Source organism: Chlorella variabilis, assembly GCF_000147415.1.
Source record: "Chlorella variabilis unplaced genomic scaffold CHLNCscaffold_14, whole genome shotgun sequence".
Classification (NCBI taxonomy): domain Eukaryota; kingdom Viridiplantae; phylum Chlorophyta; class Trebouxiophyceae; order Chlorellales; family Chlorellaceae; genus Chlorella; species Chlorella variabilis.
Genome location: NW_005435074.1, coordinates 906,348 through 920,797, shown reverse-complemented (window position 1 = coordinate 920,797; position 14,450 = coordinate 906,348). Strand labels below are relative to the sequence as shown.

General features: G+C 63.2%; 4 protein-coding genes across 4 annotated transcripts in view; 2 read left to right on the top strand and 2 right to left on the bottom strand.

Annotated features, from left to right (window-relative positions):
- Window positions 1-2,880: 2,880 nt before the first annotated feature.
- CHLNCDRAFT_135749 (hypothetical protein) lies at window positions 2,881-9,219 on the bottom strand (the record flags this gene model as incomplete). The annotated part of the gene is made up of 21 exons (XM_005846272.1): window positions 2,881-3,016; window positions 3,136-3,232; window positions 3,341-3,608; window positions 3,736-3,856; window positions 3,963-4,200; window positions 4,306-4,371; window positions 4,491-4,575; window positions 4,674-4,760; window positions 4,871-5,005; window positions 5,109-5,183; window positions 5,340-5,428; window positions 5,528-5,612; window positions 5,873-5,965; window positions 6,502-6,587; window positions 6,710-6,794; window positions 6,880-7,025; window positions 7,703-8,056; window positions 8,160-8,238; window positions 8,399-8,575; window positions 8,702-8,899; window positions 8,983-9,219. 21 exons carry the CDS (start codon window positions 9,217-9,219, stop codon window positions 2,881-2,883), a joined length of 2,937 nt encoding a protein of 978 aa, XP_005846334.1.
- Window positions 9,220-9,274: 55 nt separating this feature from the next.
- On the top strand, window positions 9,275-10,791 carry CHLNCDRAFT_135748 (hypothetical protein; the record flags this gene model as incomplete). The annotated part of the gene is made up of 4 exons (XM_005846449.1): window positions 9,275-9,373; window positions 9,901-10,179; window positions 10,321-10,444; window positions 10,610-10,791. The coding sequence occupies 4 exons, from the start codon at window positions 9,275-9,277 to the stop codon at window positions 10,789-10,791; spliced, it is 684 nt and encodes a 227-aa protein (XP_005846511.1).
- Window positions 10,792-11,135: 344 nt separating this feature from the next.
- On the top strand, window positions 11,136-12,787 carry CHLNCDRAFT_135747 (hypothetical protein; the record flags this gene model as incomplete). Its single annotated transcript, XM_005846448.1, has 2 exons — window positions 11,136-12,303; window positions 12,495-12,787. The coding sequence occupies 2 exons, from the start codon at window positions 11,136-11,138 to the stop codon at window positions 12,785-12,787; spliced, it is 1,461 nt and encodes a 486-aa protein (XP_005846510.1).
- A 1,354-nt stretch (window positions 12,788-14,141) lies between these two features.
- The window catches only part of CHLNCDRAFT_135745 (hypothetical protein), a gene marked incomplete at both ends in the record, with an annotated part of 1,953 nt that continues 1,644 nt past the window's right edge, over window positions 14,142-14,450 (bottom strand). The window contains one exon of the mRNA XM_005846271.1: window positions 14,142-14,282. Within this exon, the coding sequence (XP_005846333.1) occupies window positions 14,142-14,282 (141 nt within the window). The remainder of the gene's footprint in view (window positions 14,283-14,450) is intronic.

The following is a 14,450-nucleotide window of genomic DNA, read 5'->3' as shown; positions in this document are numbered from 1 at the left end:
GCAAGCAGTGCGCCTGGTGACGAGCTGCCTGGGCTAAACATGCCGCCAGGCACCCATACCCGCCCAGCAAAGAAGGTTGGCTCACTTTGCTGTTGGTATCAACTGCCGCAAGCAGCCTACGAGGCACCGCAAGCGCTCGGCAGGGCCCGCTCCATGCCGCTTGGACAGTTGCAGCAGCTGCTGCACCCCCCGCTGGGCTGGGCCCTGCCTGGACGAGGGACGGCCGCCTGAGGTGCGCGCCCCTCCGCTCAAGCGTTCCAGCGAGCCTCGGGGTGCCATCACTGTGCCCTGCGCCTGCCGCTGCCGAGGCAGCGGCGCTTGCCGCTTGTTCTTCCCTTCAGGATTCATCAGAAAGATGACGGGCTCGCGAGCCAGATCAGCATCCATCTCCTGCCCGTCCACCTCGTACACGATCGTGTGCTTGCCAGAGCTGCAGTCAAGCCAGGAACTAAGTGGTCGCTCGAGCCCTGGGCTGGTGTGATTTCGGCATCGACACACCAACCAATCAACGTTGTACCTGCGGCAGAAGGCGTCGATCTTTGCGCAATACCAGCTGTTGTCGCCCGCCCAGAACACCTTCACCCGCTGCCCAATCTGCGCTACGCCCAGGCCCTCTGGAGGGTGCTGTGCCGCATGTTGCTCCTGCTGTGCCCGATCCACCGCCTCCCGCTCCAACGGCAGTGGCCAGGCAGCAGGGTACAAGCCTGAAGGGCAGTCGCTGGCAGACAAGCTGGGGCGTGCAGCATGCGCCCTGCCTGCCTGTTTGCTTTCCCCCTCCTCTGCCCTGCGACATCAACCATCTCAACAGCCATCTCAAGTCCCACCCCACTCACCAGCTGCATGCATGCGCTCAAAATCGGGCCCGCCAGGGAGGCCGGGCAGCGGCAGCTGCAGGAAGCGCTCCGCCTTGTCAGCGCTGATGTCGCGCCCAGTGGCCTGTGACAGCAAGTCCCCGAGCATCTGCCACTCATTGCGGCCGTCCTGCAAAGCGGAGGCACGTGTTTCAGCACTGCCATTGATGAGGAAAAGCCGAGGCCAGCACGACTGGCAGAAGCGCCAGCCAGCCGGTTCCAATGGCAGCAAGAACAGGCGGCGCCAGACGACTCACCGCAAGGTCTTTCAGAACAGAGGCACCCAGCTGCAGGGTCAGCGCTGCTGCCACCGTGTCAAACGAGGCGCTATGCAGGTCCTCTTCCCCAGGCAGCACCTCTTGACCAAACAGCGAGGCGCAGTGGGCGGCAAATCGGCGCAGCTGCTGCAGCTTTGTGTTGGCGGCGTCCTTGCGGGCGCTCAAGCTGGCGGGCGGCTGTTCTGTCGTTGACGGCAACGACGATAATGCAGGGTTGGCAGCGGGCTGCATCAGGTTGAGAGTGCCCTGCTGACTATGGCTGTGGCTGCAGCCTGCGGCGCCACTGGCACTGCCGCTATCACAGCTACTGCACGGGCAGAAAGATGGAAGCGTCTCTCCGAGGAGTTGTGGGCGCCTGCATCCACTAAAACTTCATCGCAGCAGGACGCCATCAGCGGCTCGCACGTTGATGGGCACCACTGGCACCCACCTGGTGCCTGCACCGCAGGGCTGCTCCCCCGCTGGCTTCACCATGTCATCTGCTGCTGCAGGTCCCCCTGCCTCATCTTCTCCTGCTGCAACTGCTACCAGCTCCTCTCCCTCGTCTGCTGCTGCTGCTGCTGCCGCCGCTGCCGGCGGCTCCCCTCCCTCGTCGTCGTCGTCGTCTGCTGCCTCCTGTTCACCTATCTCTGCCTCTGCCATTTCCAGCTCAGGCGATCCCCCAGTGCCCTCTGCGCCGTGCCCATCATCCTTGGATCCCTGGCCTGCTATCTGAGCTAGTGCCTGCACAGCAGCCTCTTCAGCTTCTGCAGCCAATGACTCGTGCTGCTCCTCGGCCGCCTCGTCTGCCATGGCACAGTCCGCCGCCTGTTCCGCCATGACACATTCCGCCGCCTGTTCACAGTCCTGCTGGGGTTTCAATACGTTGACAGTCATGCAGCGAGTGCGATCATCCGAGAGTGCAGCGGCGCGGCCTGCGGTCCCCAAATTGTGGTGCCTGTGCTTACCTCCAACGTCTGACCAAGGGGGCTCTCCTCTATTGAAGGCGCACGCTGCCACTGCAGCTTGCCGTCTTGCTGCCGCTGGGTGGGCGTGGGGAGCCAGTCGTCGCGTTGCATGAAGAGCGGCGGAGGTGCGCAGCCCTCCCGGTCGGGTTTCACATCCGATGCAGAACCTCGTCCCAGCAGCTGGACTTTGGCGTGTGCAGATGGCAGGGTGCTGCCTGCAGTAGCCTGCTCGCCGGCCGTGCCCTCATTCTTGCAGGGAGGAGGCAGAGCGGTGTCTGGCAGTGCCGCCGCCCCCGGCGACGGCACAGCAGAAGGGGGTCCGGCGCTGTTGACTGCTCCTGAAGACACCTCCACCACTGCACCATCGCTGAGATGCTCCTCGGGCCCTGCAGAGAGCAGAAATGGCGACCGAGTGGGCTCCTTCCGTTCGGCAACTAGCGCGTGTGGGAGCGTGACAAAGCACTGTAGCAGCACTCAGATCGCCAGCGAGCGCACCCGTCACCGCATGGCCCTCCATCGCTGGAACTGATCAGCCGTGCCGACTTCAAGACCGCTCTCGAGAGCCGTCCCTGGCCTCCAGCGAGAGGCAAGGCCTCTAGGAGCCGCTCAAATGAGTATCGAGCCCATCATGGTATGCATCATTAGTGCTGTTAGCGGCGCGTGCCGTCCGCCGCAAGAAGGTGGTGTTATTACACTGGAGAATAACTGGGGAATGTACACCTAACAACAATCAGTGTTTATTGCAGAATATCTATACACGGTCAAGATGCAGCTGGTCGCTGCCGGCGGAAGTGCTTGCATGCGCTACACGTTGTTGGGGCTGCCGCTGAGCTCCACGGTGTGGGCATGGGTGCGGGGAGGGGGGCTGGCGGGGGCGGGGGACGTCTCGCCAAAGGTTGGCGGGGAGGCGGAGTCTCCATCAAACGCTTCATCCAGAAACCTACAGCGGCAGGCCGTCATGCCGTGATCTTGTGAGGCAGGCAGGTAGGTAAAACATCCTAGCTTTTGCATGCTAATTATCCAGAGCACAAAGAGCTGCGCAAGCGTGCAGCAGCGCACTTTTCAAACTTCATGCTGCTGGCTGCAGTCTTGGGGCCGCGCCGGCGCCCCAAGACCAAAATCCCGCCCACCACCGCAGCTGCCACCGCCACCACGACTGCATGACATAAAGAGAACTGGGCCTGTAAGGGACAAAGCAGAAGACCCCTGCAACATTGCAATCTCTCTGGCAGCCACTCGAGCAGTTGTGGCGGCGATCACTCACTGCCGACTGAGATGCCGACTATGGCGCCCGTGCTCAGCCCTCCACCACCACCGCTGCTGTCGGCGCTGCTGCCGTCAGTGCTGCCAGTGCTGCCACTGCTGCTGCCGTCGGCCCCGGATTTGTCCGTGGATGAGCTTAGCTGGTTGCCCTCCAGGTCCACATTAACCTGCTGGGTGATGTCCGACATGAAGGCAGGCACCTCGCCAGTCAGCTGGTTCTGCACCACCGAGAACAGGTTCCACAGAGACGCCATCTGGCTGAGCGGGGCCTGCAGAAGGCAGGGATGGGGAAATTGGTCGGCATAGCTTGATGAGCCGCCCGTCAAGCACAAGATGGGGAGCTGGGGAGCCAAGCAGCAAGGGGGCCAGGGCCCAGCCTACCCTCCCTGGTCTTACCAGCTGCCAGATGCCCGTTTTCTGCCAGCCCTCTCCCAGGCTGCCAGTGAAGCTGTTGCTGTCAAGCGACAGGTAGCGCAGTGCGGCATACTGGCCTGCCTCTGGGTCGGGCAGCACGCCGCTGCAGAAGCACGGCGCAGATGACCACACTGGTTGGTATTCCTGTGGGTGGTCCCCAGCGGGCCATGCCAGCAACCGTATGGAGGCGCGCCCCACGCAGATATGACCCTGCTTGCCTGAGGCGGTTCTCACTGAGCAGGAAGTATGTGAGGTTGGGGTAGGTGGCCAAGGCCAGTGGGAACCCGCCCTCGAGGCGGTTCAGGGAGGCCCGCAGGTAGTTGAGTGGGGCAGTGGCTCCCTCGGTGGGCGGCTGCTGCCACTTGCTGGGCAGCGAGGTGAGGGAGTTGTCATGCAGGTTGAGGCTGTACAAGGCCGGGTGGCCAGCCAGGCTGTCCGGCACGGCGCCTGCAGGAAGTGGTCAACATGACAGAGTGCTGAATGGCGGGGCATGGAACGCTGCCGAGCGGCCACATCCAGCTGTGGCACACAAGCATCCTGTGCAAAACCCACCACTTAATTTGTTAGAAGCCAGATTCAGCACTGACAGCTTGGTGCTGCCAAACTCTGGGATCTCGCCTGCAGGGACGCCGAGCGCGGGTAATTTCTGGTGTCAACCAGCAGGGTGCGGTTCCTCGACAGCACAGCAGCAAGGCTGGTACAGAGTGTGAAGGGGGTGGGCGGAGGGGCCTTATTACCTGACAGAGAGTTGTTTGAGATGTCCAGAACACTCAAGTTGGGCGCGGAGGCCAGGGAGGGTGGGATGCGGCCATTCAACTTGTTCTGCACCCATAGGGTGGTGCGGAACGGGACCCTGAGCATAGCAACGATGCATACTGCACTTGGCAGCCTATGGAAAGCCCCGGCATCACCTCCCTCACATTTCCCAGATCGAGCACTTGCAGGCGCGTGGCAGTGTCAAAGGCATCAGGGATAGTGCCCGTCAGGTGGTTGTTAGAAGCACCAAACTGCACAGAGGGCGGAGCAGGCCGGTTCAGCAACAAGCTCTGGCTGTACAGCAGCTGCCAAGTTCCACCAAATGGGTGTGGCACCTGCTCTGCAGGACAGGGCTTCTCACCTGAAAAAGTGTGGACTTCGCATCAAACAGGCAGTGTGGCAGCTTGCCCTTGAGCCCCATCCCGCTCAGCTGCAGCATCTCCACGGTTCCCTGGACCAGGTTGCACACATCCTCCCCCAGCTGCCCGCCCAGTTGCTGTGAGCAGCACAGGGAAGGGACAGGGCGAGATTTCAGATGTGCGATCCCAACACCTCCCAGCCTGCTGGGTGTGGCACAGTGGCCTGCCAAATGCACGCACCTCGTTATTCATTAACCCCAGCTCCTGCAAGTCCTCCAGAGCTGCCAGGAAGCGGGCGGCGTCATTGATGTCTCCCTGCAATCGGCATGGCATTTCATTTTGAGCAACGGGCATTGCTTGTGAGCGACGGTAGCACATAATGAAAATAAGTTCTTTATTGTTAACAACTGCTCTACAAAGCAATATAATGAGACGACCTTCCAGCTATGGTGAGACGACCTTCCAGCTCACCGAAAACTCGTTGTAACTAAGATACAACATTTGCATTTTGGGGAATTTGACAAAGAGGTCTCCGGGGAATGGGCAGCTCATGCCCCACCCTGCAGCAGGCAGAAAATAGCATCAGCGTTACTCCTGTTTGTCACAAAAAGGAACAGTGCCCGTCAACTTCAGTGAGCCCGGCAGGTCGTGGCACCCACCACGTGCGTTCAGCACCACCAGGTGGCCATCATTGCAGGTGCCAAACTGGCACAGGTCTGTGTCAACGGTGCCAGCTTCCTGGTCCTGCAGAGATGCCATCATTGTGAAATGGTGTGATCTGGGAGCATTGCCCTCAAAGTTGCCCGGCTTGTGATGCCGCCTCACCTCTTTCTTTGCTGCGCGCTCGCTGGCAACCTTCCACTCTCTGCAGCTGCCATCTGGGCAGCACCTGCAGCAGCAGAACCCAAGTACCCGTCGAGGTCATCAGTACCAAACTTGGAACCAGACGAGCAACTGTGTCTGTCCACTAGTCGCCAGCACGCCACGGCAGCACCAGCCCGCACGCGCCTGTCAAACAGCTGCTTTGCAACCGCCTGCTCCGCAGCATTCAGCGTCGTCTGGTTGCTGTTGTCAATAAATGCCGTCTGCAGCTTGTACTGCACACACAGGAGAGACCAGCATGGAGTTGCGTAGTGCTGCCAGAAAGTACTAGCCGGTGGCGGAGGAGGAGGAAAGCTGCAGGGAGGAGGAAATGCAGGGCACTACAGGTGCAGCACAGATGGGCGGTGGGCATGCCTCTGTAGGGGTGGGGGTGGCCACCGCTGCTGGGTACAGGGCCAGCGAGCCGCAGCAGTGCATTCCTTGCCCAGGTTGGGGGCGGCAGGCCCCCACCCCACCCACCGGCCAGCACTCCCACCCTCCCACCCCCCTCCACCCGCCCCCACCCCACCTCACCCACCCACCCCGCCTACCCCGCCCACCCCAAGGCATGTGACCGGCAACATCCTGCAACATGCAACTTGAACATTGCTGTCGCAGGCTTCAGCCAGCATGTTTCAACGTGGCTGCTCACGCTGATGGGTACATAGCCGCGGTTGTAAGCAGAACAGGTGTAAACAGGCGGGGAGCCTGCAGTCACACAACAACTTGGGCACATCAAACCGCTCCAGCCTTGCCTTGCACTCCCTCCTACAACAGACCCATCCACCGCCAGCGCACCTGGGTCATACTCATCGACTGGCGGTATGACCACGACGTCTTGATTCACACCGATGGCCTCTGAAGCAGCAGTAGGCGGCACGCATTCAGGCCAGGCAGTCAAACAATGGCTCATTGGGAGAGCGGCGGGCGGGGGTTCATGCATCACTCCACCACTGCCCCATGAGGAGCTGCTCGCTCACCCGACTGGAAATCTGCATAATCGGGCCCCGGCTCAATGCCGCTGCCCTTGCTGCAGTACAGGTCCACGTCGCTGCTGCCATCCCCCTGCAAAGAGATCACCGCAAGGGGGACATTTTATGGGCGGCATCGCTGTCGAGCCTTGCGGGCGCAGATTTGCTCAGCTGCTCACCAGTGGTGTCAGGGTGATGCGTATGCCGGGGTTGGTGCCGGCCCGCGCCGAAATGGGGTACGTGCGGGCACTCAACGCTGCCACAGTATCAATCTGCTGTTGCGAGGCCTCGGGTGTCAGGCTGGAGTCGCCAGACGGCGTCTCGGCTGCTTGAGCGGGCAGCAGCAGGAGGACCGGGAGCAGCGCCAGCAGTACGCGGCAGGCTGGCGGCGGTGCCTGCCCTGCTGGTGGAGGTGGAGTTATGCCGGGCTTGCTCTTCGGATGGCTTCCGACACGGCTGCCCAACACCAGGCTGCCCAACACTCGTGACGGACAGCGCAGCCTGCAGCGCAATGCAACCCCCGCATGGTGGTGGAGCACCGCACCACATTCGGCGAGTGCCCGCAAAAATCAGCGATGTTTCATGAAACCAGAGCCATGCCGCTAGGTACTCCCGAGGTATAGCGAGCACCAGCGGCACAGAAACCCTGCCCACCCCGCTGGGTGCCCCGAGCAGAGGGCAAGCGCGTTGTTACTCGCCTGCAGGGGGCCGCCGCCAAAAATAACTTGCTGCAGCGCCCCATCCCGTTTCCTGGGCCGGTGCCAGCGTGGCGTGGCACCGCCACGTCACGCATTTGGGGGTTTGTTTCCTGGGTGGGGGATTCGATGTCCAGCAGTTTCAAAATGCAGTAATCACACTGAAGGCAGAAAATGTAATGGGGGTGCAGTATGTGGTCATACTAGTATATGCCAGGGGCAGCACAGGCTGGCTACGAAGCAGCAACTGCGTGCCGGTGGGCTGGTGCTTGGTACTGGCTGTGCTGCGCCTTCTCATGCTGCCCACCATGCTGCGCCTCCTGCTGGTGCTGGTGCTGCTGGGGGTCGTGCGCCGAGGGCGGGTGATCCCCTGCCTCGCTGGACGAGTCTAGAGGTTGCACAAACGCATGTCGCAACGTGGTGGCGCTCAGGGATGCCGCGTCATCCAGCAAGTGCAGGATGTCGCTGCACGCTATGGTGAGCACCCGCGGCGCCCCTGGCAACCCTTCTGCTGGCAAGTCGCCTTCACTGAAATCCTCAACATTCACTTTAGGTAGGTGGTGCTGAGGTGCTCGAGCTGCTGCGTGCGCGGGGCAGCGCACCACCACCTGCTTGCCGCCGCCGTCCACCACCCGGCTGGTGCTCTGCAGCGAGTGGTACTCTGCAGCAACAGCAGCAGCATGCGGGGAGGGCAGAGCTTATGCCCCTCCAATCAGTGCTCGAGCTGCTTCCTTTTCCTCCGATCACCATTTCCCCCTACCCACCTGCGAGGCCGTGGGCGATGAGGCGGTGGAAGCCATCCTCCAGCCCCTCGACCACCAGCTCGCTGCCCTGGCCCCCATCCTGGGGCAGGCAGGCAGGCGGGCAGGCAGGCAGGCAGGCAGGCAGGTGTGGTGCATGGGGACAGGGAGCCGCAGGTTCACAAACTGTCTGCCGGTAGCTGCAGCACTGCCAGCACCTCATCAGCCCCAATGCAAATGCCACTGCGCGGGGCGCCGCGCACCTGCTGCTGCAGGAAGGCCAGGAGCTGGGCCTCAATGGCTTCGCACGTGGTCGGGGCCCGCTTCATTGCCTGCCGTGCCTTGAAGCTGACGCCCGCCCAAGCCGCCAGCGCATCAATGGCGGGGTCGGGGATGGCGGCCGGCCCAGCTTGCAGCTCCCGCACGTGCGCCTCCCACTTCTGGGCCAGGGGAGGGCAGGATCCAAGGCCGCGGGCACAGGTTGGTGAGCAGTAGAGGCAGCCGTCATACGTGGAAGCTGCGGGCCCGCCCGGCAACCCCGCCCATGCTTCCCTCCAGTCTCCCACCTGCAGCACCCTCGTCTGCTTGTCCATGTCCAGCGAGCGAAACATGTCAAACAAAATACGGTGCTCGGGCCTTGCCGCCTGCTCCCACAGACTGGCCCTCTGCTCCCCAAAGGGCACCGGCTTGAACAGGCTGGCCATGTCGGCGGCACTCAGCGTGCCCGCCATTTCGCGCAGCAGCTTGTCGTTCAGCCAGCGGCGCTGCACACAGGGGAGGTGTGCAGGGAGGCGAGCAGGCTCAGTCATCGAGCAAGCAGAGCAGCGCCTCTCAAGCTGGCACCCACCTGCTTGCGCTGCCCTACGCGTGACAGGGCATACAGCTCTGCCTGCTCAGCCTCGGAATACGCGAGGCCTGGTGCCGCTGCCGTGGCTGCCCTTGGCAGTGCTTTTGTCCACCCCTCCTTGGGCTCTTTGATGGCGCCCGGGCGCCGGCGCTGCGTGGCACCACCGTGGCTGGCACCATGCTGCGGGCGCAGCAGCTGGCTGTCTAGGAATGCTGCCAACGGGCGACCGTCTGGCATTATGTAGGGCCCGGCCGAGCGCGGCTGGGGCGCCTCGGGCGGCGCCGCCTCCGCCATGCCTGGAGGGTCCTGTGGGCGTGGCGGGGAGCTTCTGTGGGCCTGCTGGTGCCCTGCTGATGAGCTAGAGCTCGACCCAAAGCGCGCGTGGGCGCAGGTGAGGTGGGAACCAAACAAACGCAGCTCCTCAACACACGCAGGTCGACAGGCGGGCAGTGAGGTCTCGAGCAGCAACAGGCCATGAAATGAAGGTCGCGGAGGCTGCTGTCGCCTGGGCTTCACAGCACAGCACGATGGCCCCGCGTTTGCCTCCTCTCGCAATCCCGAGGCATTCATTTACGTAGTGTTTCAACTGCTGAGATCACGGCGCTACTGGTGGGTGTGCACAGAATTGGTCGGGGGCACCGCACCCTCTCTTTGACCTGCAGCGTGAAAGCGTGGTCTGGCTGAGCAGTGCCTGTCAACGGGAGGCGGACAGGGCGCGCGACAGCGCTGATCGCCCAGTATGGTGAGCTTCTTGATCAGCCTGCTTGCTCGATAGTGGCTTGGCCTTCTGGAGCACTGGGGCCCTTGCCGGCCTGGCAGCAATCATGGCAGGAGGGTGGCAGCGACATTGGCCTCTGCCGGGCCATCGTCTTTGGCGGCATACTGCGGCGGGTGAGCGCCCCTCGCTCGCCCCTGCAGGACTTCCTGTGCGGCATCCGCGGCAAGGACTTTGTGATGGTGTGCAGCGACACGACGGCGGTGCAGAGCATCGTGGTGATGAAGCAGGACGAGGACAAGCTGGTGCCTGTCGACTCGCACAAGCTGTTTGCCGTCAGCGGCGAGGCAGGTGACCGCGTCAACTTTTCAGAGTATATCATCGCCAACGTTCGGCTGTATGCGCTGCGCAACGGTGCCACGCTGTCCACCAAGGCCGTGGCCAACTACACGCGCAGCGAGCTGGCCACGGCACTTAGAAAGGTGCGGTGGCGGCGGCAGGCAACCTTGGGGTGCCTTGCGTGGGCCTGGCGTCCTTGCCTGTCGTGCCCGGTACTGGCCTAGCTAGTGGTCCACCAGCACAGAGCGCTGCATCTCACGTCCCCGCCCGCACCCCATGTGCAGTCGCCATACCATACCAACCTGCTGATGGCGGGATACGACCAGGGGGAGGGCGGCGGCCCTGCACTCTACTGGTGCGACTACCTGGCCACGCTGCACCACATGAACATCTGCGGCACGGGATACGGTGGGTGGAGGCAGCGGTGCTGCCAGGCACGGGATGTGCTTCACAGTACGGTGCAGGCAGTGTAGGAGGCAGGCTGGAGCATGGGGAAGCACGGCGTTCCATGTCGGCCATGCCCTGCAACTCGCGCCACGCATTGACCCACCCCGTTCGCACTGCTGCCTGCAGGCTCCTATTTTGTGCTGTCCATGTTTGACAAGCTGTGGCACCCCAATGTCACGGAGGCAGAGGCGTTTGAGATGATGCGCAAGGGTGTGGACGAGGTGAAGAGCCGACTGGTTGTGGCGCCTCCAAAGTACGTAGTCAAGGTGATCGACAGCCAAGGCATCCGCACGCTGGGCGAACTCTGATTGCATTGCTTTGATTTTTTTCTTTTGTTTCGTCGCACACGCTGTTGTAAGGCCGCAGCAAAGCAAAGGGGCGGTGCAAGAGCAAGGCGCACAAGCCTGCCCAGTGTCGGCGAAGCAGCGCACCGGCGTCTTGCGGAGACACATACAACAGGAATTGCCAGCTCCCAGCGTGCAGCTCAAATCCTGGCCTGCAGCAAGCTGTGTGGCTGGACCAGAACAGCTGCGAGCGTGCGCCAGGCCTGGCAAGGACACCTGTGCCAGGCGGTGCCAGGCGGGATTGCCACTCAAATGCTGCGGCCGCATGCGGATTTCTTCATTGCGGCAGAAGGCGATGCCCGCACGCCATGGAGCCCATCAACATCAACGCCGAGGCCCTGCGAGTGCTGTCAGCGCCCTCCCACGACGCTTGGGCTCAACTGGGCTTGGCCCGCGACGCCTCTCGTGCCGAGGTGAAAGCGCGTTACAAGCGGCTGTGTCAACTGCACCCGGACAAGAACCTGGGAAATGACTTGGCGGCGCGAGCCTTTGCCTTGGTTATCGCGGCGTTCACCGCCTGCTCCGCCAGCCCGCTGCACAGCAGCCAGCCAGAGGCTCAGCCACATGCCAACCGATGGCAGGCGTTTACCGGAGTGTCCCTGCTGCAGCAGCAGCAGCAGCAGCAGCAGCAGCAGGATGAGGCACCCGCGGTGTTCCAAAATGCCAATGGCGGCAGCTCTCAAACTGAGAACCGCACGCCCCCGACCGAGCGTGCAGCAGCTGCGGGAGGAGGGGGCACTTGGCAGGCCTCCAAGTGGGGCACGTATGGTGGCAGCAGCCTGCTGAGGGCGCAGCCGGTGGCTGCCGCGGCTGCTCCTACAGCAGTGTTAGCGCCAGAACAGGCCAGCACCCACAAGCAGGACCGACACTGGCAGCCGGCACCCGCGCCGAAGGTGGAGCGGCGCGCCAATGGCTCGTCACCGACCTGTGACAGTGCAAGCGGCAGCAGCGATGAGGATGATGGCGCTTTGGCGACAATTATGAAGCCATCAGCCGCGGGCCTGCAGCCTGCTGCATTCTACGGCAGCAGCGGCAAGCGTGGCACACCCCAGGCGCCGCCAGCAGCTGCAGCATCACTATATGGCTTGTTTGGTGGGCGGCGCAGCAGCGGTGGCCAGGCGGCCAGCTGGCTGGGCGCTCGCCACTCCGAGCACCACAGCCAGCCGCTGGTGCCGGGGCCAGCGGCGGCGACGCAGCAGTACACTGCACCGCAGGCTGGCAATAGATGGGCCGGAAAAGGCAAGCTGCTGGCAGAGCTGCTGAGGCAGCCCTCCTTGATGGCGGCGCCGGCACCAGCCGGTGCTGTGGGCGGCGGCCCGCCTGCGCGGGAGCAGCCGCAACAGGGCAGCGGAGCCGGGGATGGGAGGCGCAAGCGGCAGCTCAAGGAGGGGGTGGTGCTGAGCACGAGCACCTCTGCCAGCAGCAGCGACGAAGAAGAGGAGACCAGTGCCAGCAGCGGCGATGAGCTGCCTGAAGGTGCGTGGGGGCGGTCTTGCATGGGACAGGCTGGCTCCGAATGGCTGGGCACGGCAGCCAGCGAAGCAGAGCGCAACTCCCATAGGATTGGTGCCGACCATGCTCGCATGCTTCTCGCAGCAGCACGCCTCTGTTAGTCGACGTTGCCAGTGTTCTTAGGCGCAGCGCAGCCTACTTTGCGCCGTGTGCAGGCGAGGCAGGCAACGGGCCGCAGCGAGCAGCGGCGCCACCTAGGGCCAGGGAGCGGCTGGCAGCCGCGCTGTTCCGTCAGGAAGCAGCGGCTCGGCTGGCAGCACAGGCCGCCGGCAGCAACATTATCCAGCGGGGCAAGGCCAAGGCGCTGAAGCGATACCGCACAAAGCGGCAGAAGGGCGGAGGCGGCTTGGGCGGCAATGGCAAAGTGTCGTCTGGAAGGCAGCAGCAGTCAAAGCTAACCTTGACGGTGGTCAAACCAGCTGCTGCGTCTGCGACACAGCGTGCTTGACGTTGGCTTGGTACCTTTGCCATTGCTGGTGATGTCATCCGATCAAAGTTTCCCAAGGTTAGAGAGGGCCCAGCGGCGGGCGGTGGCGAGAGTGGAAAGCGAGGCGGGACCGTGTGTAAGCAGCTTAATCATTGTCACTCCGCTTTATCTGGCAAGCTTTATCTGGCGAGCTATATTTCCTGGCAACTCCTCACAGACTTTGTAGATCAAGTACGGTTCCTCCTTGCTCTGCCAGTCCTATCCCTGCCTTCCACTAGGTCGAGCAGCTGCTTCTTCCTCTGGCAGTGCCTCGTGACCTTGGCAGGGCTGCCAGGGCCCCAGAACGCAAGCCCTGCATCAGCAGCAGTCTTGAGTAGGCCCGTGACAACTCTCAGCCACTTCCCTGCCATTTTAGTCTTCCCTCCGCCTCCTGTCACACTGCCTGGGCCGGGGCTGGGCCTGCCATGACTTCCGAGGGGCACCACTGGAGGGACGGCACGCGCTCGCACTCTGTCGGGGACGGCTTCGCTCTGGAGCGTGGTGGCAGCAGCATCCTGTCCCTCAGCAGGTGAGGGGGATAGCAGGCGAGGGCAGGATGCCGCCTGAGAGTCGCCCGCCGTACGGCAAGGTTGACGCGCCGGCGGCTAGGGCGGCTCGCCGCCGCCAACTCACAAAATCGCTGCCCAGCAACAACCGCAGGTCCAACTCGGCTGTCGACATGCGACAGCTGACCAACGCCCTGGTGGAGGCACGGGAGGGCACCGGCGAGGTCCGGGCCATCCTGCTGCGCGCCGCCTTCAAGCCGCGCCTGCCAGGTGGGGCCTGCTATTCCGGTACAATTAGGTGCGGAGCGTACGAGCCAAGCTCACTAACCCAACCAGCCTGTTGCTGATGCTCAACTACAGGCCTGACCAAGATGGTGAGCAAGCTGAGCAAGGAGGGTGCCTGGCGCAAGGCGCTGGAGGTGTTCGAGACGGTGGACGAGATGGGGTGAGGCAGCGGCAGGGCCTGCCTGCTGGACTCTGCGTGATGGACCATGAAACCATTGGGAAATGCTCTGACTGCCTCCAGCCTGCCCGCTTATGCCGGTTGCAACCTGCAGGCTGGTGGCCGACACCGCGCTCACCAACTCTGCCATCACCCTGTGTTACAGTCACCCCGCTATGATAGGCCGCGTGAGCAGACCTTGGGCAGGGGGCACACGTGATCAAGGGGCATCAAGAGAGGGGGTGGACCATGGAGCACCCTCTCCATGGCTCCGACCACCCTCCCCCCAGCTGAGCGTCCCAGGGTCACCCCACCCTGGCCCCGCTCCCCGTCCTGCCGGACACGCAACCCCCACAACGTGGTGGGGGACGTGGGGATCCTTAGCAGCTTAGGCCTGCCAGGCCGACGGGTGCCGATGCTGGTGCGGGCTCCCGGCGGCAGGCAGCGCCGCCGCCGGGCACTCAAATGGCATGGGGCACATGGGCCCCCATGCCCGCACATCTCCCAGGCACATGAAAATACCAGAAGGCTGCACATGTAAGGGTGCATGCATTGCAGGCAGGAGTGCAAAGTGGCCTGCCGCGGCGGTCGGCTGTGCCATTACTCAGTCAGCCGCCGCTACCGTGCCGGGCTTGGCGTTCCCATGCCAACATGCCGGCGTGCCATCGCGCAAGGGGCCAGTGAGTGTGTGAGGCGG